The sequence below is a fragment of the Myotis nattereri genome (assembly GCF_964212035.1).
Source record: "Myotis nattereri genome assembly, chromosome: 8".
Classification (NCBI taxonomy): domain Eukaryota; kingdom Metazoa; phylum Chordata; class Mammalia; order Chiroptera; family Vespertilionidae; genus Myotis; species Myotis nattereri.
In genome coordinates this window covers 13,426,578-13,452,682 of record NC_138083.1, presented here as the reverse complement: position 1 = coordinate 13,452,682, position 26,105 = coordinate 13,426,578, and the positions used below count along the sequence as shown (strand labels likewise).

Here is a 26,105-nt window from a genome sequence, read left to right as displayed (position 1 = left end):
TCTCAGGATAGACCTGAGGTGTTTGGCAGTTAAGCTGGATCTGTGAGGGGCTTTGTTGATGTTCATGACGCTAAATGTCTGCTCCCAAACATAGGTTGACCCAAACAGCACCAGTATCTTCTGTGCCATCCTCCGGATGTTTGGAAAAGTGGCTTCATTAAGTGAAGCATAAAAGTCTCTTAGTTCAAGAGAGCTGAATTTCTCCTTTAGGACAAAGTCAGACTGAAGATCGATGAGTTCCAGTTGCACCTCTTCTGGTGCTGTTTCAGGGTTTTGTGACAAAGGACAGGCCACCAGTTGAAGTGACTGGTCAATTTTTTCAACATCAGAAAACTGACGACAGAATTCTGCATGCAGGTCACCCAGTGATTTGTTGTATTTCTTCACATTTTGGATGGTCTCCTTCTGTGTGGCTAGTGTGGCAAAATGAGTGAAGATTTTGTCTGAAATTTGTCTGGAAAAGAAAATCAGCTTTGATTTAAAGGCTTTCACATTAGTGTACATGTCATGTACATACTGATCTTTTCCCTGTAGCTTCACATTTAGCTCATTCAAATGTGAAAATATATCTACAGAAAATGCAAAGTCACACAGCCAATTCTTGTCACTCAGCTCAGTAAATTCGTCAGACTTCCCCTTTACTTTCAAAAATGCACCAATCTCTTCTTTGAGCTCCCACACTCGTTGGAAAACTTTGCCCAAACTCAACCAGCGGACACGAGAGTGGTAAAGTAAGTTGTGGTGATCCGCATCAGTTTCCTCCAGAAACTTAATAAGCTGACAGTGCTGAAGTCCCTTTGCTCAAATGAAATTAACAAGCTTTACGACTGGATTAACAACATGATTAAGTTGTAATATAGACTTGCATAATGATTCCTGTTGAATAATACAGTGAAGAAAAATAACATCTTGGTTAGGGTTCTCCTCTTTCACTTTATCCTGAATTCTTTTTAGCAGTCCAACATTTTTTCCAGTTAAATTTGGAGATCCATCTGTCGTGACATTAGCAAGTTTACTCCATGGTAGCTTCATTTTCTCGATGACAGTAGACACCCGGTCATACAAGTCCTCTCCCCGTGTTTTTCCTTTCAGTGGCTCCATGGCTAAAAACTCCTCCGTAATTTCAAAATTGTCCCTAATCCCTCGGATAAAAATTAAGAGCTGAGCAGTGTCCTTTACGTCATTACTTTCATCCAATGCTAGTGAATAAAACTTAAAGAACTCTGCCTTACTATTTAACTTGCTGGCCAAGTCTTCATCAATCAGTTCCACTTGACGAGTCACTGTCCTGCGCGATAAGCTGAGTTTTTCAAACTTGCCTTTGCTCTCTGGACACAAGAGACCTGCTGTCTCTATCATACATTCTTTCAAAAAACTCGCCTTCAGAGAGAGGTTTGCTAGCTTTTGCTAATTTGAATGATAGCATAAAACTTGCTTTGGTAGTTGTCTCTTGAATTGCAGTTTGTCTGTGAAAGACATTTTGCTGAGCCTGTAATTTAGCCATCAACCTCTGTGCAGTAGCCTCCCGTTCTTGAGGTGACTGCTTGCTAGCATAGTTGCCATGCTTTGTGGCAAAGTGACGGCTGAGATTGTACTCTTTGAAGACTGCAAGTGTTTCCTGGCATATCAGACATACCGGCATTGATCGGACTTCAGTGAAAAAATATTTTGTTGTCCACTCCCTCTCAAACACTCGGCATTCACTGTCCACTTTCCTTTTCTTTGGTCCACTCATGTTTAATATTGGGCTAAAACCAACAGTACCATTCTTTTATTAAATTCTTTACTAAAATAAGACAGTAAAGTATAAAAACAAGTGATTAAATTTGCTCTACTATAACATTTTTGGTCTTCTAAAAAATATATATATAACAAAATCATTTGAAAAAGTTCAGACATGGGACAGAGGCACACCCTGACCATAGAGAACAACCCCTTTCCTCCATAGGAAACCTGTGTATCTTTCACACAGGCCCTTTGTTTATGGTAACACACATAGCTGCACATTGCTGTGTCTTCCAGACACACTTGTATGGGAGGTGCTAGGGCAGTGCAAAACATGGGTAACCAGTAGTTACCACTAGCACTTCCGTTACTGGCAAAAAACAGCCGCAGTGCACATAGTGTGAAAGAGCCCATTATCAATGTCAGATTGCATCCACTGGACTCTGTAAAAACAACCAAGTGCCACTTTTAAATGCCCATTGCAACAGTTTTTCTTATTAAAAGCTGGAAATGGCAGGATATTTATATATATACCTCTACTGTGACAGCCTGGCAGAGCATTACAAAGGAGAAAACCCAGCATCCGGTGATGTCCGTAAGTACAAGACTTCAGGCTGTCATTACCAGGAAAGGGTTTCATCCAAGTATTAGATATAAACATTTGATTTTCAGTTTTTCATTTGTCTAATTACTTCTGAAACCCTGAAATTAAGCGATTTTGTAATAAAATCTTTAGTTCATCGCATTTCTATACAATCTTTTCGTTCAACTCACTGAATTAGGGTTCGTTCACACTAGCCGTGCTGCCGTTGCAGTGTGGTGCAGTACTGCAATGCAGCGAAGCTAGGGTTAATGCAGGGTACACAGGTTTCCATCATGTTTGCGTTGATGCTAATGTGCAGTGGTGCATGTTAACACAAATGCCCTGTAGCACGCATTTTTACAGCTGAAAGTCTTTGTTGTTTTATTAACAAGTCATTGTGATGTACAGAATGTGGGAACAGGAAAAAATTGTGTTTGAGTAGAGCTCTTAATCTTACCTCAGAAAGGCTCTGATACTGTGCTCTCCAGGGGCGTGTCTCCCTACATCACCACGATAACGTGTCTACGCATTCCCAGGGTGATGTCGGGAGATGCGTCCGCGGGCATTACAAGGAGCCTCTGGAAGATTGAGAGGTTGTTCCTTCTACTGAATGGGCGGATATAAATCCGCCCACTCAGGAGAAGGAGCTGCGGCCATGTTTCCCGACGTTGCCATGTTAACACTGCTGCTGGTGAAGGAGCAGAGGGGAGAGCAAGAGAACCCTCCGCTCTTTCGGCTCCGCGGGCTGGATAGAACAGCCGAACGGGCCGGATCCGGCCCGCGGGCCGTAGTTTGCCCACGGCTGGGCCAATGTCTGTGGCTGTGATGGAGAGAACGGAGAGGAGGCAGATGTGATGCTGGTGTGCGTGCGGGCCGTGATGGGTACTAAGGGTGGTGTTAACGCGACATCCCAAGTGTTACTCCGTACTGGGTTGGCCCGTAGGGAGGGGAGACTGTGTGAGTGGTCATGGAGCGCTGGCTCTGTAGCTGACTGTGTCCTAAAGGGGACAGCGGTGGGAGGAGACATTGATGATGGAGTTGGTGGCTGTGCCGTGGGTGGTTCTGTGGTGGAAGCCTTGCTGGCTTGAAATAGAGAACGTGGGAATGATGGAAATGGTAAATACGCGTCCCCAGTGTGCTGTTTTCCTAGGGCTCTTGTGTCCACTCTCTATTCACCTGGGAAATTCCTGCTTGGCCACTGAGGTTCCCTGCACGCCTTCCACCCTCAGGGGAATCATCACCTGCATTGGTGACGCTGGGCTTCCCAGGCTCCTAACAGGTTCTCACTGGACCAAGCCACTCAGTCAACAGGATCAAGGCCTATAATAATCATTGCACCAGACCTGTGGCTGCACACGATGGCCCCAGGAAGGAGAAGTGGCAGAATTTATGGACATCCCATGTGGGGACTTGGATGCGGAAGAGCCTTAGTTCCAGGGAGCGCAGGAAGTTCCTAAGGGAGCACTTTTCAGATGTGGAAGGGGACCTGTCTGGGATCATGCCTATGAAGTGACCGCTGGGGCCCCTGGAGCTGTGTTCTCCTCCGTACATTGCAGGGAGAACAGTATCTTCCCCTCGGGGTGTTTATAGGGTGCATTGTAAGGGGCTTCACATAGGGCCTTCACATACAATGTGCCCAATCAGTAGATGCCATCTTTTACCATTGTTGCTATTAGGCAGCAGTGGTTCAGCCTATGCCTAATGCAGACGAATTACAGACTCTAAGCTGTGGACTCTGTCGAGTTGATAATATGTGTTATATTTGCCCTATTGATAGAACAATTAAAATTTTCATTTAGTTGCCAAATTCAGAGATTTCACATAAAAATCTAGATTTCCAGTCTCTTTAGAAGAATGGAATACAGGGCACCTAGGTCCACATCTCCACACGGCAGCATTTGGCTGGACCTCTTTGGATGGAACATGGGCTCTCTGATTTGCCACAGTGTCCACAACTCCCTACTGTCCATCCCTCATCCTCAGTTTGAGGGTCCTGTTTCAGCCTCACCTCTGTGGACCAGTGCCTTTCAGTGGCACACTATGCTCACTTGGCTTTCCTAGTGGCACCTTCTGAGCCATGGGACCACACCATGGAACTCCTAGAGGGAGGGACCTTGGTGTAATTATATTTGATTTGGGTTGGCCAGTAACAGACCTAAACGTTAGCATGCACAGCGGAGAAAAGTTTAATTTCACTGCTTGGCACCAAAATTCCTCTGAGGGAGAGAAGCGTCTTGTTTGAAGAATCTGTTGAATGGGGTAGAAGAGAGACCCCAGAGTTTGCAGGTGTCTGATGCCAGCACTTGAAGGGGAGTTTTTCCCATGAGAAATGGAGTAATCTGATGTTTTGTTTCTGAAGAAGAGGGGAGAGGGGAAATAAAGGAGAGAGAAACTAGTGCGGGAGATGGGGCCAGGTGAGCCCAGATAGCCCCAGGGCCAGAGCGCCAAGGCCATTTGGGAATGGTGAAGTGCCTTTCAGTGTATGTCTGTTGCAGAGATGACCAGGCCCTCGTCAGTACTTCCTGTCTGTTCACTGCTGTGTTGTGAGATAAAGCTGTTTTTGGTTTTCGGTTTATTTTTGGAATTTGATGTGCAATTGGCCTGGGCTGCCTAGGATGGTCCATGTGGGAAGCTGGTACTACTAGAGAAGGGAGGGTGTGAGAACTGGTGTCCCGGGACCTGCAGGCACTGGGGAAAGGCTCTGGATGTCCAAATTGTGGAATTGCAGGTGGCTGGTTGGAAGTGGGACAGCCCATTCTACTAGGAACTTGGGCAACAGAAAAGCACCAGTTGATATCTGGTAATAAAAAAAAATGAACCCAGGTTTCCAGAAGGTACTGAGAGGGAAAAATAAAATATCTGAGTTTGGACAAAATGACTGAGCAGCCAGTTTATTTCAACTTACTGGTGGAACTGGCTGATCAGGGCTGATGGAGTCTGGACAGGGGCTCAGGCCTGGCCGCTTGGCCTGAAGAACGACCCTAGGAACAGGGGCTCTCTGGCAGTACACAGTAGACCTGCCAAGAGAGCCAGGCCCATTATGATCACAACAACCAGTGCCACATCCCACCAGACCCATGGATAGGCCCAAGGTTTCTGTAGCTGCCAGCCGCAGTTGCCCAGCTCATAGCCTGTGAGCTGGCCCAGTGGGTGGAGGGCGGCATAGCTGGGGCTGGCGCAGCGGACGTCCAGCAGGGCCTCTGGTGTGTGGTCCTCCAGCCAGAGGTGCAGGTAGGTGAGGCTGCAGTCACAGTGCCAGGGGTTCTGTGTCACGTCGAGTGTCTGCAGCTGGACCATGTGGTCGAAGGCGCCGGGAGGCACAGAACGAAGGCTGTTGTTGGCCAGCAGGAGGTGGCGGGTGTGGGTGGGCAGGGCAGGCATGGATGTGAGCCCTCGACCCCTGCAGTCCACCCACAGCCCCATGGTTTCCAGGGCCTGGCAGGTGCATGGTGCAGGGCAGTCCTTGGTGGCTTCTGCGGCAGCCCAGAGCAGGAACAGGGCTCCCCAGGCAGGCATTGTGCAGGCTGGCTGTGGGGAGAGTGGCTGTGAGGTGAGGGAGGGTCGGGTAGCCTGCACCCCAGCCCAAGAACCAGCGGGTGCCATAGGAACAATGGTATCTGACCTGTGAAATTGCAGCTGTGAAGACGGAAGGAACTGACCTGTGCCCAACTTAGGCCTGGCTGACCCTCACTGAACACTCAGAAGGCACGACAGTAGGGGAGGGGGCAGGGGTGACTTCGGAAGAGGACAGGACTTCAGGAGGTGGGGGGAGCAGGTCCCTGCTCCGTGGTTTACAGTCCTGGTCCTCCACCCGCAGGGCTGGGAAAGGCTGCTCCCAGCCTCCCTGCCTAAGCCTGGGGTTAGGCCAAAGGTGTGGCCTTCACAGACCACACCTCACCCCACCAATTCCAAACAGCTGGCCGTGATGAAGTGAACCCTTCTGTGGTACGCGATGTAGAAGCCAGCACAAGGATACCGAGGTGGGGGCGGGAAGGGAACCCGGAAGGAGCTCCCTCCGCAAGCCCCTCAGCCAGGCTTGGGGAAACCGAGGCCCAGAGACAAGAGAGATTTGTGCAGGGTCACACCGTAGCCTGTGTCAGAAACCAGATTCAAACTCAGGCCTCACGAGCCCCAGTTTTCTGCCCGATTCACTGCCTTGCCTCCACACTGTTTCCCCCGTTTCGAAGGCAAGCTCTTTCCAACCCCCAGGGCCTGGCACATGGCAGACTCCCAATGACTATTCGTTGAATAAACCAGTGAATCTTGACTTAGCCAAGGAGCAGGTGTCTCAGAGTGAATGCCCGCACCCAACGCCACCTTCTAGAAGGGAGAGCAAAAGTGGGCATAGAAGTAAGAATTGGCAGCCCGCCTCCTCACCACCTGGGAGGAACCCCTGGTGTGGGAGGCAGTGCTGGGTAGTAAGGGGGGCTTCTTACCTTCCAGGCCTGCAGTCCCGTTCCCCTTTCTGTGACCTGAACTGTCCGGGTTGAGGCTGAGGTGGCAGTTCTATGTAAATAGCTGATGGTGGCCACTGCTTGAGAGGGAGGAAGGAAGTGATAAAAATAGCCTGGCTTATCCCCTGCAGGCAGCCCTGGAGGGCCTATCTCCAGAGGCAGGGGGGCCTGGGGTCCTAGTGCCCTGGGCACAGAAGCCTAGGTCAACTTGAGTGTGCAGAAGGGGTCCCGTAGTGCATCCCACTGTATCACCAGTGCCCCAAAGAGCCTTAGTGCAGGGTCTGGGGGAGGACCAAGGAGACCCTACTTCTGGACCCAGGTGGTGAGGAGGGCTTCTAGGAGGAGGAGGCCCTGGAAATGAGTGGCTCTGTTGGTTGGTCCATTAAATCTCAGTTTTCCTTATCTGGACAATGGGAGCAATAAACCTTGTCCTATTTGCCTCAGAGATGTGGTTTGGGCAGCAACCATGGGCAGGTCAAGAATTCTATTCGGGAGGATGATTTAGGTAGTTTTAATAAACTGAGTTTATTAAGCAGGTGATTTAGTTTCTATAAACAGAGCTCTTGTCAGAGAGGCCCAGGAGTGGAACCCAGAGTGGGGGCCTACTGAGCAGAAGAAGGGGTCCTTTTGGCTATCTCCCATGGTGATGGCCAGTGTCAGCCAAAAATGCCAAACTCAAGAAGAGGGTCCTGGGCTTCCAGCCTAAAGGCACTTAGAATGGTTTAGGGCTGGAGGGGGAAACTGAGGTGCAGAGCATCTGTGCTGCCAACTGAGGCCACACTGGAGCTTGAGCAGGGCCAGATGCTACTCCACCCAGAACGGGGGAAACCTGAAAGTTCTATAACCAATGTTTGTTTTTATTTTTATTTTTTATTATTTATTTATTTTAATATATTTTATTGGGTTTTTTTACAGAGAGGAAGGGAGAGGGATAGAGAGTTAGAAACATCGATGAGAGAGAAACATCGATCAGCTGCCTCCTGCACACTCCCTACTGGGTATGTGCCCGCAACTAAGGTACATGCCCTGGACCGGAATCGAACCCGGGACCTTTCAGTCTGCAGGCCGACGCTCTATCCACTGAGCCAAACCGGTTTCGGCAAATCTTCTTTTTTAAAAAAAATATATTTTATTGATTTTTTATAGAGAAGAGGGGAGAGGGATAGAGAGTTAGAAACATCGATGAGAGAGAAACATCGATCAGCTGCCCCCTGCACACTCCCCACTGGGGATGTGCCCGCAACCAAGGTACATGCCCTTGACCGGAATCGAACCTGGGACTCTTCAGTCCGCAGGCCGACACTCTATCCACTGAGCCAAACCAGCCAGGGCGGTTTTTTAATCTTCTAAAGCATTCTGCAACTCCTAGCCCTCTTCAATGAATGGAGTTGATATCATTCATTTGTGTGTTTATCATATGCTTCTCTCCACCAGGATGTTTCTCTCCATCCCTGAGAGATGGAGCCTTATCCACCCTCTTTGTGGTCAAAGCCATGGTTGACTAGTCCAGTGTCTGCACATTCAGGTCCTGAATTAGTTTGTGCTGGGTGATTGCACGAGTGAATGAATGGTTTACTTACACAAGATTTGATCAGCAAGGAGGAATCCCGGTCCTTTTTGAATTCTGACCTCCTTTTTGTGCAGGTGTTCGGAGGGGAGGCCTGGCTAGCTACGCTTCTCTGGACACCTATCACAGTGGCAGCTGTCAGCAATCTTCTGGTCCAGAACACCTGGGAATTTAAAAAATGTGTACTAAATTTATTGGAGTGACACCCATCAATAAAAGGTTTCAAGTGCACAACTCCACAACACATCATCTGTGTGCCGCAAGTCCAGCCTCCGCACGTCCACCATTTATCCCTGCCTACCTTCTTCTGTGTGCCATCCTCTCCTTTCCCTCCGTAATCACCACACAGTTGTCTGTGTCTGTGAGCGCGTGTTTTTCTTAACCCTGTCACCTTTTTTTTACCCAGCACCTCGAAATCCCTCCCCTCTGATAGCTGTCAGTCTATTCTCTGGTTTTGTTTTTTGTTGTTGTTTGTTTTGTTTTTTTTTGTGTGTGTTTTTTTTGCTGAATAAATATTTATTGAATATATGAATATACTAATGACATGTCAAAGAACAGAGTCAATAATACGATCTCTAACAATTAGACCTACCACTTAAAAAAAAACTGGACAATTTTCTGCACATGCATAATCAAGCAAAATATATGGAATATCAGTTCTTAAAAGAAAATTTGGCCATCTTTATCATTCCTATGTGTTTGTTTCAGTTTGTGTTTACCAAAACTCATAGCTGACTTATTGAAAAGCATCCCAGCTTTATTTTGTTAACATTGTGCAATACAGATGATACAACCAGGGAAGCAAATTAAACAGTTTAAAAAATATGGCTGGCTCGGGCCCAGTAGCTCAGTTGCTTAGAACGTCATCCCAATATGCCAAGGTTATGGGTTCAAGCCCCAGTCAGGGCACATACAAGAATCAACCAATGAATGCATAAACAAGTGGAACAACAATGAGATGTCTCTCTTCAAATCAATCAATAAGTAAAAAAATAATAAAAGTTAGGAATGAGTTTAACAAAAAACTTTTACTCTCAATACTACAGAATACTGTTGAAAGAAATTAAATTAGCACGAACTAAATAGAAAAAAGATGTAATAGGCCAAATATATTGAAATGCTATACACAAAATCCAGTACAACTCTGTGTTACTAAGCAACAACAGCTTTTTAAATGACATGTGCTTTGTTATTTCATACATTGGAACAGCTCGAAGCCAAATTCTGATAACATTTTTGCAAGGTGATAGCCCTCAAACTTTCAATTTCAATAGGAATATCTTCAGTTTGCAAATGGTCATTGCTCCAGTAAGACATCATTTTGGGACTGGGGAAAGCATAGTCAAATATCAAAAGCCTGGCCTATTTTCTCAACCAAGAACTGCCTAATATCTGAAATGGGACCCAATCAGAAGTTAATTCCCTGTGATTTTGTAAATAACAGACTATCCCTACTTATTGTTAAAGCAGTTCTCTATAAACTTACAATTCTGTACCCCAGGGTTTGAAGCCTAAACCTGGTGACAGGGTCTCTACAACTCCAACATAAGACAGGTCTCACAGAATGCGAGGGAAAAGCTCCCAGACGTCGTGTCGCCAATACCCCTGAGTGACGGTCTACACTTCCCACTTCCCGTGTCTGGCCCAGGGTGCTGCGCATGTACATCCTCCTCTAGGTCTGACCCTGAGTCCCGCTCATCCTGCGCTGCGGTAGCGCCACCATCATCCGACTGGTCGCCGCGGTAATAATCCGCGTCCATGGCAGGCGGCCCTGGCGGGAGTGTCCGCGCCCGCGCTGCCCCGCCACCTCCTTCCCGGCGGAGTGACCCGCCCCCCCCTCCCCCAATGGCGCGGTCCGGAGCGGAGGGTGCGGACAGCAGGACTCGGCCTACGCGCCTGCCCAGTGGGCCGCTGCTCCACTTCCTTTTTTTTTTTAATGGTTTATTTATTTATTTATTTATTTATTTATTTATTTATTTATTGCTTAAAGTATTACAAAGAGTATTACATATGTCTCCTTTCTCCCCCCGCCCCCGCCCCGATTTTTTACAGAGAGGAAGGGAGAGAGATAGAGAGTCAGAAACATCCATCAGCTGCCTCCTGCACACTCCTCACTGGGGATGTGCCGGCAACCCAGGTACATGCCCTTGACCGGAATCGAACCTGGGACCTTTTAGTCTGCAGGCCGACGCTCTATCCACTGAGCCAAACCGGTTTTGGCTGTTTTTTTTTTTTTTTATGTTCATTAGATTCCACATGTAAACGAAATCATATGGTACTTGTCTTTGTCTGACTGGCTTATTTTGCTTAGCATAATACTCTCCAGGTCCATCCAAGCTGTCACAAAAAATAAGATTTTATTCTTGTGCATGGCTGAGTAGTACTTCATTGTGTATATGTACCACTGTTTTTTGTCCACTCATTTATTAATGGGCACTTGAGTTATTTCCATATATTGGGTCTCCTAAATAATGCTGCAGTGAACAGAAGTGCATATATTCTCTGGAATCAGTGTTTTGGGTTTCTTTGGATATATTCCCAGAAGAAGAATCTTCGGATAATAAAGCAGTTCCACTTTAAATATTTTTTGCCTCTTTTTGAATGCCTTTTTTTGGTAAATTGTTTTAATTTTTTTAAATTTATTTTAATTGTTGGGAGTATGACAGATGTCCCCCATTTTCCCACTTTGCCTCCAATCACCCAGCTCCTATCCCACCCCAGGCCTTCACCTCACTATTGCCTGTGTCAATGGGCTATGCATGTCCTATCTAATAAAAGAGAAACATGGTAATTAGCGTACAACCGCTACCCTTCCCATTGGCTAATCAGGGAAATATGCAAATTAACTGCCAGCCAAGATGGCGGCCGGCAGCCAGGCAGCTTGAAACTAACATGAGGCTTGCTTGCTTCAGTGATGGAGGAAACCAACATTCCCTGCCTGCCTTGCCGGCCTCTGAGCCTGCAGTTTGAAACATTGTAACAAGTATAGAAGCTAAACAAAACCCCAGAAACCTGCTTTCAGCGAGCCGGGATCTCAGAGCTGGAGTTATACATTATTTCAATTATAGAACCCAAACAAACCAGATACCTGATTTCAGCAGCAGAGGCCTCAGAGCTGAAGCCAGAGCTAAAGCTGGCCCAGAATAAAAAAAAAAGAAAAAAAGGAGCAGTTGGGAGCTTCAGCCCTCAGCCCCTCACCCAGACTGGCCAGGCACCCCAGTGGGGACCCCCACCCTGATCCAGGACACCCTTCAGGGCAAGCCCCACCCATGCACCAATGAATGCATAAGTATCTTTATAAAATAACTAGAGGCCCGGTGCACAAAAATTTGTGCACTCAGGGGGAAGGGGGGTCCCACAGCCCGGCCTGTGCCTTCTCACAGTCTGGGACCCCTCGGGAGATAATGCCCTGCTGGCTTAGGCCTGCTCCCGGGTGGCAGAGGGCAGGCCCAATCCCTAGGTGCAGACCCTGGTCGGGCTCAGAGCAGGGCCGATTGGGGAGTTGGGGCGCCGCTCCCTGTCATACACAGAGCAGGGCAGATTGGGAGATTGTGATTCCACCCTCAGTCATGCTCAGGGTAGGGCTGATTGGGGGGTTGGGGCACCATCCCCTGTCACACTCAAGGCAGGGTCAATGGGGAGGTTGTGGCGCCACCCCCTGTCATGCACAGAGCAGGGCCAATCAGGGGGTTGGGGCATTTCCCCGTCACTCACAGAGCAGGGCCCATCAGGGGGGCTGGGGCTCTGTACCCTGTCATGCACAGAGCAGGGTCGATCAGGGGGTTGGGGAGCTCCCCCCTGTCACGCACAGAGCAGGGCCCATCAGGGGGTTGGGGCACCGCCCTCTATCACCCACAGAGCAGGGCCGATCAGGGGGTTGGGGTGCCGCCAGTCTCACACTCAGGGCAGGGCCGATGGGGAGTTTATGGCTCTACCCTGTCACACACAGAGCAGGGCCCGTGGGGGGGGGGGGGGCGGGGTTGGGGCGCCGCACCCTGTCACACACAGAGCAGGGCCGATCAGGGGGTTGGGGCGCCGCACCCTGTCACACACAGAGCCGCAGGGCGATCAGGGGGTTTGGGCACTGCCCCCTGTCACGCTGATCCCAGTGCCGGGAGGCCTCTCGGCTCCGCTGATCCCGGTGCTGGGAGGCATATTACCCTTTTACTATATATAGGGTAGAGGCCTGGTGCATGGGTGGGTGCCGGCTGGTTTGCCCTGAAGGGTTTCCTGGATCAGGGTGGGAGTCCCCACTGGGGTGCCTGGCCAGCCTGGGTGAGGGGATGATGGCTGTTTGCAGCTGGTCACACATCCTTCAGGGTGGGGGTCCTCACTGGGGTGCCTGGACAGCCTGGGTGAGGGGATGATGGCTGTTTGCAGCTGGTCACACACCCTTCTGGGTGAGGAGCTGAGGGCTCTTTTCAGGCTGGGGGTGACTGAAGCTCCCAACCGCTCCTTTTTTTCTTTTTTTTTCTTTTTGATTCTGGGCCAGCTTTAGCTTTGAGGCTTGGCTCCAGCTCTTAGGCCTCCGCTGATGAAAGTAGGTTTCTGGCCTTTGCTTACAATGTTGCGATCCTGCTGGCTGAAGCCTGGCAGGTTTCTGGGGTTTTGTTTAGCTTCTATGTTTGTTACATAGTTGCTTGCAGCTCAGAGGCCTGCAGCGGCAGGCGGGGAAGGTTGGAGTCCTCAGTCACTGAAGCAAGCAAGCAAGCCTCATGTTAGTTTCAAGCTGCCTGGCTGCTGGCCGCCATCTTGGCTGGCAGTTAATTTGCATATTGCCCTGATTAGCCAATGGGAAGGGTAGCGGTTGTACGCCAATTACCATGTTTCTCTTTTATTAGATAGGATAAAAGGCTAATATGCTAAGTGTCTGACCATCCAACTGGTCACTATGATGCACACTGACCACCAGGGGGCAGACGCTCAACACAGGAGCTGCCATGATGCGCACCAGCCATTTACAGAGAAACAGCACCGTGGACCTGGTGCCCACAAAGCAACACTCAGCTTCCCCAAAATGGGACACAGGCCCTGCCACTACCCCAGAGTGACACCCCACCAAATCGCAGTTGACGCTGCCGAGACCCAATGGCGCAAAATGTGGCCCACAGCCCAGCCCAGAAACAGTTGCTGAGGGTGCTGGGTAATGATGTCACATAGCAACGCCTGGCTTCCCCTCCCTAGTGACTAGCCTACTTGCAGTTTCTTCAGTCCAGGAACACAACTTGCTTTATAGCCAGGTGGAAACATTTCACACTTTAACCAAATGTCTGTGAAGCATTTTCCCGTGCCTCATCTCATTTGATCCTCACAGAAGTCCTGGAGTTGGTGGATAGGAAACTTGGTGGAATACTGTTTTCTTTTCATTATCCAGAAAACAGAGATTTAGAATGTTTAAAAACTTGACCCGACTGAAAAGAAGAAATGGTGGACCTTGAAAATAACTTCAGGCTTTCTCACTACATAGAATATAGTCAAACACTGCTGCAGGTAAATACTTTACCCTTTGTTCTCCCTGCATGATCTACAATAATAATCTGCTTTGTGTTGATATTTACTGCTGTGTTGCTGACAATTACCTGAAAGAGAAGTTGGGGTGCTTCACTAGGCTGGGAAAAGTTTAGCTAAATCAGAAAGCAGGTCTAATTAAGCAAGTTTATATATATAAAGCTCTCGCTGGTGCCAATCGCACATGCATGTTTCCATATGTCATTGTTGATCGTGAATTTGGTTGACACTTCTATGATAGAAAAAGGGTGAATAGCAATATTAAAATATTTCTTCTAATTAATTTCAATGTGCATGAATCCATGCACCCAGCCACTAGTATGCATAGAAGTTCTATGGTTAATTTCTTCCTGCCCTCCTACCTCCCTTCCTCTGAGATCTGTCAGTCGGTTCCATGCATCCTTATCTAAGAAACTATTTTGTTTATCAGTTTATTTTTCCCATTATATTCCTTACATAAGTGAGATCATGTGATATTTGCCTTTCTTTTTATATCTTTCTCTGACTGGCTTATTTCCCTTAGGATAATCATCTCCAGGTCCTTCCATGCTGTCTTGAAGGCTAGTACATCCTTCTTTTTTACAGTTCCATAGTATTCCATGGTGTAGATGTACCACAGCTTTTTTATCTACTCATCTACTGATGGGAACATGGGCTGTTTTGAGACCTTAGCTCTTATAAATAATGCAGCTATGAACACAGGGGTACATATATCCTTTCTGATTGGTGTTTCAGGATTCTTTTTTTCTGTGTGTGTGTATCAATGTCATATTTTTATTTTTATTTTTTAAAATATATTTTATTAATTTTTTACAGAGAGGAAGGGAGAGGGATAGAGAGAAACATTAATCAGCTGCTTCCTGCACACTCCCTACTGGGGATGTGCCCGCAACCAAGGTACATGCCCTTGACCGGAATCGAACCTGGGACCCTTGAGTCCGCAGGCTGACGCTCTATCCACTGAGCCAAACCAGTTAGGGTCAATGTGTTTCAGGATTTTTTTTTTTTTTATAAATTGGAATATATATATATTTTTTAAATATATTTTACTGATTTTTCATAGAGAGGAAGGGAGAGAGATAGAGTTAGAAACATCGATGAGAGAGAAACATCGATCAGCTGCCTCTTGCACATCCTGTGCCCGCAACCCAGGTACATGCCCTTGACCGGAATCGAACCCGGGACCCCTCAGTCCGCAGGCTGACGCTCTATCCATTGAGCCAAACCGGTTTCGGCATGTTTCAGGATTCTTAATGGCAGTTCCATTTTTAATTTTTTGAAAAAACTCCATGTTGTTTTCCACAGTGATTACATCAGTCTGCATTCCCACCAACAGTACACTAGGGTTCCTTTTTCCCCACATCCTGGCCAGCATTTGTTATTTGCTGATTTATTGATTATAGCCATTCTGGCAGGGGTGAGGTGACACCTCATTTTAGTTTGCTGTACTGATTATATGTTGTGCCACAAACTGCAACATGCATAACCTACCGAAAATACATTTCACTCTTTCAACAAATACAAAGGTCAACCTGAATGTGGAAAAGTGGTAATTTTTGTAAAATATTATAACATAATGTTATTTACTGGGGCAGCATGTAGGAACATTCATTACATAGTTAGTAAGACCTTCAGTTGGTGATATTAATCTGTGCTAATTACAGTTTTCAAAAATCCTGCTAGGTTCAAATTAATTCTAAGAGAATTCAGATGGTTCCCTACAGGTTTTACACAATGTGCAGCTAATTACAACACTACAAGTAGACTTCTACAAAGAGTTTGCTAGTAGCATTTACAAACATATTGATTTTATAGTATGTTAAAAACTAATGCATGCATTACCAGTTTAGGATGTTTTCATCCTATATAATCCTATATAATAAAAGCTTAATATGCTAAGTGTCTGGTCAACCGTTTGGCTGTTCAACCAAAGCATAATATGCTAATGATATGCTAAGGCCGATCAACTGCTCGCTATGATGTGCATTGACTACCAGGGGGCAGAGCTCCAACTGGTAGGTTAGCTTGCTGCTGGGGTCTGGCCGATTGGGACTGAGCAAGACAGGCTGGATACGCCTTGGAGCCCTCCCACGGTCCCTCCCCATCTGGCTAACCTCCTACATCCCTCCCCAGCCCCAATTGTGCACTGGTGGGGTCCCTCTCACAATCTAGGACCCCTTGGGGGATGTCAGAGAGCCAGTTTCAGCCCCATCCTGCAGGCCAGGCCATGGGACCCCACAGGTGCATTAATTTTTGCACTAGGCCTCTAGTATTTAAATAAATATACAGGTGATCTTAGTGGAGAAGTGCTGGTATCTTCTGTGAAATATTATAATATACTGCTTTATACTGAGAAAGCAGGTTGGAACATTCATTATACAAATATAATTATAGTTTGTACTAAAAAGAGTTTGCCAAAATCTCACTTGGTAACGATTAAATTTAAGAGGGTTCTAACATGTCACTACAGGTTTTACACAACGCTTTATCATTGAAACACTAAAAAATTTTTTTTTTAATATATTTTATTGATTTTTTACAGAGAGGAAGGGAGAGAGATAGAGAGTTAGAAACATCGATGAGCGAGAAACATCGATCAGCTGCCTCCCGCACATCTCCCACTGGGGATGTGCCCGTAACCCAGGTACATGCCCTTGACTGGAATCGAACCTGGGACCCCTCAGTCCGCAGGCCGACGCTCTATCCACTGAGCCAAACCGGTTTCGGCGAAACACTAAAAATTAAATTGTGCTAGACTGAGTTTGCTAGTAGTATTTACAGATGTATTGATTATACATTATTTCATGCACTAATACACGCATTATCTATTGGAAATTTGTTTTATCATTTGAAGGAATATACCGGTTCGGTTCTGGGTGGGTTTCAGATACAGGTTGTTGTCAGACTGTGTGTAACTGACCTTGGGCTTCCTGCGTGTAGTTACCGTTCTGTTTTCTGTTTGTGTCTGCATCTGCCAGACCTCTGTATACATGGAAGGGACCAAACTGTGTAGGGTTGGTTTCATCTCGCTTAGATCTGGGGGCAGATCCAACTGAGGCTCCCTGAGGTCCACCTCTACCTGTCAACTACTCTGCCCCCTCTACCCCCCATTGATTGGTTGCCTCCCGCATGCCCCTGACCAGGGCCGGGAGCCTGCAACCGAGGTACATGCCCTTGACCGGAATCGAACCTGAGACCCTTTAGTCTGCAGGCCAACACTCTATCCGCTGACCCAAACCGGCTAGGGCAAAATATATTTTTTACAGATTTTTTTTTTAATCCTCAATCGAGGATATTTTTCCATTGATTTTTTATAAGTACCGCGCGCTAACCGATTGCGCCACTGGAGCTCCTGATTTTTTAAAATAAGATACCATTAAGTCCCTCCCCCCTTTTTAATATATTTTTTATTGATTTCAGAGAGGAAGGGAGAGGGAGAGAGAGAGAAACATCAATGATGAGAGAGAATCATTGATTGGTTGCCTCCTGCACGCCCCCTACTAGGGATCAAGCCCGCAACCTGGACATGTGCCCTTGATTAGAATCCAACCTGGGACTCTTCTGTCCACAGGTTGATTCCATCCACTGAGCCAAACCAGTTAGGGCCCATTGATTTTATTTTAGAGAGAGTGGAAGAGAGAGGGGAAGATGGAGAGAAATATTGATTTGAGAGAAACACATCAATTGGTTCCCTCATGTATGCACCCTGACCAGGGCCTGGGCCAGGGAGGAGCCTGCAACCCAGGTACGTGCCCTTGAACGCAATCAAACCTGGGTCCTTTCAGTCCACAGGCTGATGTAATGCTCTATCCACTGAGCCAAACCAGCTATGGTGCTAAATATTTATTTATTTATTTATTTATTTATTTTTAATATATTTTATTGATTTTTTACAGAGAGGAAGGGAGAGAGATTGAGAGTCAGAAACATCGATCAGCTGCCTCCTGCACACTCCCCACTGGGGATGTGCCCGCAACCAAGGTACATGCCCTTGACCGGAATCGAACCTGGGGCCTTTCAGTCCGCAGGCCGACGCTCTATCCACTGAGCCAAACTGGCCACGGCTAAATATTTATTTTTTTTAAGAAAAAATATCCTCAAGTAAGGAGTAATGAAAAATTTTTTAAAAAATGAAATGGTATGAACCTTTAAATACCTAATAACTTCAAAATAGAAACCCGCCCTGGGCAGGTAGCTCAGTTGGTTAGAGCATCGTCTCCATACACCAAGGTTGCATGTTCGATTTTGGTCAGAGCACGTACAAAAAGCAAACAATGAATGCATAAATAAGTATAACAACAAATCGATGTCCCTCCCCCCTTCTCTCAAATCAATAAAAAAATTTAAAGAACAATGACAAAGCCAGGATCCTGATGCGAGACTCACATGCCTCTCAGAGAACATCAGGTAAAGAACATGTTAAAAATAAGGGCATAGAGGACATAAATTCGATATATCACCTACAGCTGATGTCCTGATTAGTGAAAGACCAAATGCTATTTGTTGTTTTTCCTGTGTGAAGTATTTATCATGTGCATGCATGTTTAAAAAGAAAGAAAACTGCCTCCATTTTTAAAAAGGTAAAAAACCACAACCTGACATCTCTCAATTTCAGCTGTCAATACTCTTTGGCACCCCAATGATATTAAACAAAAAAGAGACTTGCTCTTTCCAAACACAGCCAGAAGTGTCCCAATAAAAGATAAAATTATCTTCCTTGTGGAACACATCATAGATAACTCATCTGTTCAGAAGGTCAACACTAGATAGATGGGTTTATTGGAGTTTGGCAAGAAAGAAAACTACATGAATACAGACAGACCTTGTTTCATTGTGCTTTATTGTTCTTCAGAGATGTTGCATTTTTTACAAATTGAAAGCAAGACCCTTCACCAGCAATAAGATCACGACTCACTCTTCTTGTGGTTGCAAAGGGTGAGGAGAGAGAGCACCCCTAGAGCTATGTCTATAGACATTATAATCTTGGCACAGCTCAAGGGCTTCCTGCAGAAACTGGCAGAGATGCTACACTGATGCAGGGTGCCAGCCAGCCTCCTTCTGATTTGCTCTCAAAGATGGAACTGTTACGTCATTAGGTTCATTCTCACCAGAACCAGAGGAAAATGTCCAGGAGAGCAGATTAGTCTAATGAAGGTGATTACTTGTACTATTGCTGCAATGGTAAAAATACATCTTTTCCCCCAATGTTCTAATAACATACCTTTTTCAATAGACTTTGCCTACTTCTATAGGGCATTTCATTCCACATTCAACAAATACTTATTGAGCAGCTACTATGTGCTAGGTGCTGGGGTACAGCTGTAAATAAGATAAAATCCTTGGTCCTAATAGAGTCGTCAGCTGGAGGAAAAAGAATTAACAAAGAGACAATCAAATGTTATGAAGAAAACAGAATGAGCCCCGGCAGATAGCTTAGTTGGTTAAAGCATTGTCCTGATACATCAAGGTTGTGGGTTTGACCTTCATCAGGGCCCATACAAGAGCCAACCAATGAATGTATAAATAAGTGGAACAACAAATCAATGTTTGTTTGTTTTTTTCTATTTCTCTCAAATAAAAAAAAAAAGAAAACAGATGATAAAATGGAGCTAAGGGTGGCAGATACAATGCAAGACACCTCATTCAATGTGAATTTTAGGTAAACCATGGATGGTTATTTTAGTATAAATATGTTCCATACAACATTTATACTAAGAATTATGCATTGCTTTTCTGAAATTCACATTGAACTGGGTGTCCTGTATTTCATTTTCTAAGTCTGGCAACCCTAAATGTCATGTTATTGGGTGGTGGAGAGTGGATAATGTCAAGACAGGTGGAAGGCCTCTTTGAGGAGGTGACATTTGAACTGGAATCTGAATGTACAGAGGGAGCCAGTCATTCAGGGATCTAGAAAAAGAGCATTTTAGGCAGAGGGAAGAGCAAGTATGAATGCTCTACGGTGGCAATAAGCTTGGAGCTTGGAAGAACAGAAAGGAAGGAAGAGTAGCTGAGCTGTGAGAGGGTGAAGGGGAGGAAGGAGGAAGGTGATGAGGTCAGGCAGGTTGGCAGGGGTCAAATCTTGTAGGGTTTGTGGCTATGATGAGTACTTTTACCAAAACTTATGTCCATAACCTTTTCATTCAAGAACATCAACTTTTTACATTTTATCCATAGGAATTGCTTTTATATGTGACAGAGTGCTGTCAAAGATAAGCACAGCCAAAGATTGATAAGGCTGTGCACACAGATTTTCTTCAGTAACTACTGACAGTAGGGGAGAAAGCTGAGCTCCATTCTGACTTGTGCAGAGCTGACTGGACATTTTAGAGGGAGGATGAGGGAGTAAGGGAGAGAGCAGGGGCTCAAGTGAAAGTTACAAAGGGCTGATCAACATATAAGTGATTAGACCAGCCTTAGCCAGTTTGGCTCAGTGGATAGAGCTTTGTGCTGTGGACTGAAGGGTCCCAGGTTTGATTCTGGTCAAGGGCACATAGCTCGGTTGCAGGCTTGATCCCCTGTCCCTAGTCGGGGCACGTGCAGCAGGCAACCAATAGATGTCTCTCTCACAATCATGTTTCTCCCCCTCCCTTCCACTCCCTCTAAAAATCAATGGGGAAAGCCTCAGGTGAGGATATCTAAAAATGAAGAGCCTGCTCCCTTAAAAAAAAAAGTGACTAGGCCAGCTGTGTCTGCTAGCTAGCATTTTCCTAAGTTAGGCTTCCAGGGGAGCTACCTTCCTGATGATTCCATTTCAAAGGATTGGCTTTCAGGCCCTTAGGAAGGACACTGCTGAATTGTGGAAGACACATACACATTCTCAAAGGGACAGAGGAAAAGTTTACAGTTGTAAGCCCTTTTTATCAAATGCTCTAAGAAAGGGTATTTGGGGCCTTTCCTCCGGTGTTGGCTAGAAAAACAAATTCTCCTGTCAGCATTGAACAACCTGTGCTTCACTTGTCCTAGGGAAATGGCCTTATGCTACTAGAAGCCATGTTGGAGTTTGATCCTCTTTTAGGGCAGAGGTTTGGACAGTCATTCATCAGGTGCTGAGAACTGAGTGCACAGAGGAAGCCAGTCATTCAGAGATCTAGAAGAAGAGCATTTCTCAGTGTCTGTATAATTTTGTGTTCTTATATTTGTTTCCTCGAATGATGACCAAATAATGTGCCCTTCAGTCCTAGGAGTAGCAAACTAGCAATTCTAAGAGATGGGCTCTGAGTGGAGACAGCTGGGCCTGTGGGGGGAGGAGGCCAAAACTGAAGGCTTGGATTTCCATAAGTGCCCATTGGGTCCTCTCTTGCCTACACTTAAGGTATCATAAGATCCTAAGGGCTCTACTTCCAAGATATATCCTGAAGCTGTCCACTTCTCTCCATATTCATGCTACACACCCTAGATCAGGCCATAAAATCTTCCTGGATGTCTCCAGCAGCCTTCTCACTGGTCTCCCTGCTCTTCATGTTCTTCACTCCCGCCCCCCATACAGTTCATTCTCCAAGCAGCAACTGGTGGGCCTTTTAAAATATAAATGTGGAGGTCATGCACTTAAGACATAGTTCAAACACTGGCTTATGAGGCCTACATTGTCTGGCCCAGGCTGGCCTGATTTCATCTTGTAACAGGCTCCACTTCATTAAGCCCCAGTCTTACTCCTGACTTAGAGCCTTTGCTACTGACCTCCCCTCCGCCTGAAATGCTCTCCAGGCTGATTTACACTCACCTGTCTCCTTGTTGAAACTCGAGCCAATTTTCACCTGTTCAGAGCCCTTCTAGGACCCTCCCATTGACCTTCCAAGTCACTGCCTGTCATATCATCCCGGTTTTAATTTTATCCTCATAGCACTTATAACGATATGAATTTATCTTGTTTATTCTGTTTCAAGCTACATCTCTGAGTTGCTATGGACATGACTTTGGGCAGTTCGTTCAAAACTTACTACGTGCATGACATCAAGTCCTGACACCAAAATAGGCCACAATCCAGCAGCCACTCACTTAATCTGTGTTTATTTCAGGAAAATGGGGATTGTGGAGCCCCTTAGAACCGCCTGAACCGAAGGGCATTGTCGCTTGTGACGTCAGCGCAAACACAGCGCCAGGGCATGCAAATCAGAGATTGGTCCTTCGAATTTGGGTGGGCGGGGTTCCGCCCCGTGCCCCGCCCCGTGCCTCTACCCTGTTCACGCATGCGCCCAGACCACAGCCTCGCCGCCGCGCCATTTTGCCGGGTTTGAATGTGAGGTGGAACGGCGGCAGGAGTGGGTAGTACGGCTGCAGTCCGCGGCCGAGATTTTCTTCTCTGATCCCGTATTTCCACCAGGTAAGGCCGGGGCGTGCACGGCCTGGCAGGGTGTCCTCGGAATCCCGCTGGGGAAGGGCCTAGGCACTCCCTGCATTCCCGAGCGCTGGGGAGCAAGGACCGCGCCTCTGGGAGAGAACGGAATGTGGGCCTGCGTGTCGGGCAGAGCCCTGGAACAAGGTCTTTGCCTTCGCTCACCGGCCTCTCCTCGTCTCGCCTCGCGCTGTCTCAGGTCTGAGGGTCGCCGGGCCTGTAGCGGGTCGAGGGCAGCCGCGGCGCGGCCTAACGCGCCCGAGCGCCCGCCCCTTCCCCTTTCGCGCCGTTCTGATTGGCTGCGCCGCCGCGTGTCGCTCGTGAAGACCTCCTCTCATTGGCCATGGCCGCGCGTCCGTTCTCGGGGCCCAGTCACCCGCAACGTGGGTGGAGTGGCGCGGCAAGGCCTGTCTGGCTGCACGGCTGGGGATGCCGGCCGCCCCCCGACCGCCCCTTCCCTGGACTCACCTTCCTAAGGAGGAGTGTGCTTCGTTCTCTCCGACTGTAAAATGGGCATGGTGATCTCACTCTGCTGAGTTGTTTGTCAGGATTAAATTCTAGTCCATGTACCTGCCCTGTAATAACGGATACCCCTCTTGGGGGAAACGCGATATGGTTTGGTCATTCGGAGCATGGGCTTTGGAATTAGAACGCCCGGGTTCGTTCTAAGATTTAGCCTCTCCCTGGGAGCGTAGCCTAGGGCCGAGCCTCCACTTCCTTATCTGCAAAATGGGGTTGAAAACAGTCTGCCTGGTAAAGTGGCTGTGAGGACCCACTGAGTTATTACCGCGCTGTATAGTCCCATCTCATTGTCTGCTTCCCCCACCCATCTTTCCTCGCTGGCCACGGTAGACATACTGACCTGCCTTTCTTTTTTCTTAAATGTTCCAAGCTCATGCCCATTATAGAGCATTTGGACGTGCCTTTCATTTGCGTGGAAATGACCAACATCAGACCTTTACAAGGCTGGCTCCCTGTCCTTCAAGTTTTACTCACCTTAGTTAGACCTTCTTTGACCAACCTCTCCTCAACTCTTCATCACTTCGCACTAGTTTTAATATACTTCATGCATCGATCGTCATCTATAATCACTTAATAGTTGACTTGTTTATAGTCTGCCTTGACTGCTAAAATGTAAACTTGGAGTGCAAGGGCCTTGCTTTTTTTTTTGCCTGTCTTGTTCACTGCTGTGTCCAAGTGGCCAGGGCTTGCCACCGCCAGGTGCACAATTATTACTATTCCTTGGAGCCACAGAAGGGGATTTTGTACTCTTGGATCTCACCAGTGCTCATTTTCTCCTTTCTGTGGACCCCCATACTGGAATTTTTGGCCTTTTTTTCTTTTTTACCCTTTTTTTTTTAAAAAAAATATATTTTATTGATTTTTTTACAGAGAGAAAGGGAGAGAGATAGAGAGTTAGAAACATTGATGAGAGAGAAACATCGATCAGCTGCCTCCTGCACATCTCCCACTGGGGATATGCCCGCAACCCAGGTACATGCCCTTGACCGGAATCGAACCTGGGACCCTTCAGTCCGCAGGCCGACGCTCTATCCACTGAGCCAAACCGGTTTCGGCTCTTTTTTACCCTTTTTATTGAATTTATTGAAGTGACACTGGCTAACATAATTACACAGGTTTCAGGTGCACAGTTCTACAGCACATCATCTGTACACTGTTTGGACTCTTTTTTGTGTTTCCATTTTTTTTTTTTTTTTTTTTGCATAATTCACTTCTTTCCATCAGTGCAAGGGAATTTTCTCCCTTTATGATTACTTTGATTTCTGCTAGCTGGGGGCTGGAACAGAGGGAAACCATTTTCTATACAGGATTAGATCGGTTGGAGAGCACTGCTCTAGTTTTGGAATTAATTTGTTCCTTTTAAACTTCATTGAGCTTTAAACTTATAAAATTCTAGGATCTATGTAGTATTTTAACTTTCAGCGATTGTAGCATGCATATTTATGAACATTATTTGCCTGTTAATCTCTGAGATAATAGTGAAGAAGCAAAAATGGACAAGGTTCCGTCCCTTGGGTAGCTTATGTTTGGGGATGGGGGACAACAATACAGATAAATGAATTAGATAGTTTCAGATAGGGACAAGTAACAGGTGATTTGATGATGAAGAAGGCTTCTCAGAGGAGGTGACATTTGAGCTGAGACCAGCCATGGAAAGGTGAGGGGACAGACATTCCCAGGCAGAGGGAATAGAAAGTACAGGAGCTCAAGGACAGGAACAACCTTGGAATAATGGGATATTAGGAAAATGGAGCTTGCTAGAGTGAAGAAGAGAGAGGTTTCCAGGGACCAGGTCACATAGGGCTTTGTAGGCAATTTAAAGAGTTTAGATTTGATGCTAAGATGTGTGGTCCTGTGAGCAGAAAGCAGAGGGTGGAGAGATGTTGGGTTATGTTCTTTTTTTTCTTTTTAATGCATTTTTATTGATTTCAGAGAGGAAGGGAAAGGGAGAGAGAGGTAGAAATATCAGTGATTAGAGAGAATCACTGATTGGCTGCCTCCTGCACACTCCCTATGAGGGATTGAGCTGCAACCCCGGCAGGTGCCCTTGACCAGAATCAAATCCGAGACTCTTCAGTCTGCAGGGTGACACTCTATCCACTGAGCCAAACCGTCTAGGATTGGGTTATGTTCTTAATGTATGTGTGCCAGATAGTTTTCATACATTGGATCTCTTTTCCTTTCTCCAGATGTAAGGCATCAGGAATGGTTCTCTAAAGTGGAGGAAGTATCTAAAGAAAAGGTACCCATGTTGGATTAGCTTATGTCATAGATGTCTGTGAGATGGCATTGGAAAGCAAAACTTTTATTCCAAAAGTCTTCATCTATACCTGTGGGCCTGTGGGAAGAGGCAAGACTTAGCTACAGCCATTCAACAGGAAAAGCTTAGAATTTAGATAAATCTGTCATAATTGATTTGTTGTGGTACATGTTTTTTATTTTTCTGTGTGTGTGTATTGATAAGGATTTCCAAAGATAGCTTTGTGGTGAAAGTTCAGTATCAGCCCTCATTTAAAGACAAAATAGTGAATTTTCCATTTCTAGTTTGAGTCTTTATTTTAAATTCAATAACACTTTACATTTATATATTTAATGTATAATATATATATATCATTCTGGTTTCTCTTCAGATCGTATATTTAATATTTTAAAGTGTCAAAGTACCTTCATCTGTGGTCAAATAAGAACTTAATTAGACCTGGATCTTGCCAATATATTGTGAATACCTGTGGAGTATTCTCTAAAATTACCTGGTTTGTCATGCTTCTCCAAATCGGGGCTAAGCTTACAATTTGGTTTTATAGACATTATCACTAAGGAGATATAAAAAGGGTTTGTTGACAAATATTTAGTGCCTTATCTAACATTAAAATTCTAGGATCTATGTAGTATTTTAACTTTCAGAGATTGTAGCATGCATATTTATGAAACATCATCCTCCCCCCCCCCACACACACACTTTTTCCCCCAACATGCTTTTTTTAAAAACTTAAAAATAGTTTTATCCTAGCACCTCAACTTTGTCATTTTAGGGTTATTCTATCACGTGGCCTTAGAATCATTTGTCTTCACTTCTTCCTGTTTGTCACAGTTGACCAGAATAAATGTGAAAAAACATAATGCTTTTGATGGAAAAATCGATCAAGGGCATGTAGCTTTTGAAAATAGTACAACAGATCGATGATAGTATGTAGTAGGTGCTCATCATTGTTGTAAAGCACTAGAGAGATTGCAGTGAAGAAAACACAAAGTTCCTACTCATGGAAGGAGAGGCACAGTAAACAAGAAAGCAAATTAATGTGCCTGATAAATTTATTTATTTATTTAATTTTTTTCCTAGCAGCTACATTTTATTTTATTTATATTTTTTTTATTTCTTAAAGTATTACAAAGAGTATTACACACGTCTCC

At 46.0% G+C, this 26,105-nt stretch overlaps 2 protein-coding genes across 2 annotated transcripts in view; one reads left to right on the top strand and one right to left on the bottom strand.

Annotated features, from left to right (window-relative positions):
* Positions 1 to 4,888: 4,888 nt before the first annotated feature.
* On the bottom strand, positions 4,889 to 8,401 carry GP9 (glycoprotein IX platelet). Its single transcript, XM_081098036.1, has 3 exons — positions 8,343 to 8,401; positions 6,745 to 6,839; positions 4,889 to 5,836 (listed from the first exon to the last, which is right to left on the bottom strand). Exon 3 carries the CDS (start codon positions 5,822 to 5,824, stop codon positions 5,258 to 5,260), a length of 567 nt encoding a protein of 188 aa, XP_080954162.1. The 5' UTR covers positions 5,825 to 5,836; positions 6,745 to 6,839; positions 8,343 to 8,401; the 3' UTR covers positions 4,889 to 5,257.
* A 13,649-nt stretch (positions 8,402 to 22,050) lies between these two features.
* Positions 22,051 to 26,105, top strand: part of CSE1L (chromosome segregation 1 like) — a 58,276-nt gene continuing 54,221 nt past the window's right edge. Inside the window, exon 1 of the mRNA XM_081098035.1 lies at positions 22,051 to 22,160. The gene's annotated coding sequence lies outside the window, so the exon portion shown is untranslated. The remainder of the gene's footprint in view (positions 22,161 to 26,105) is intronic.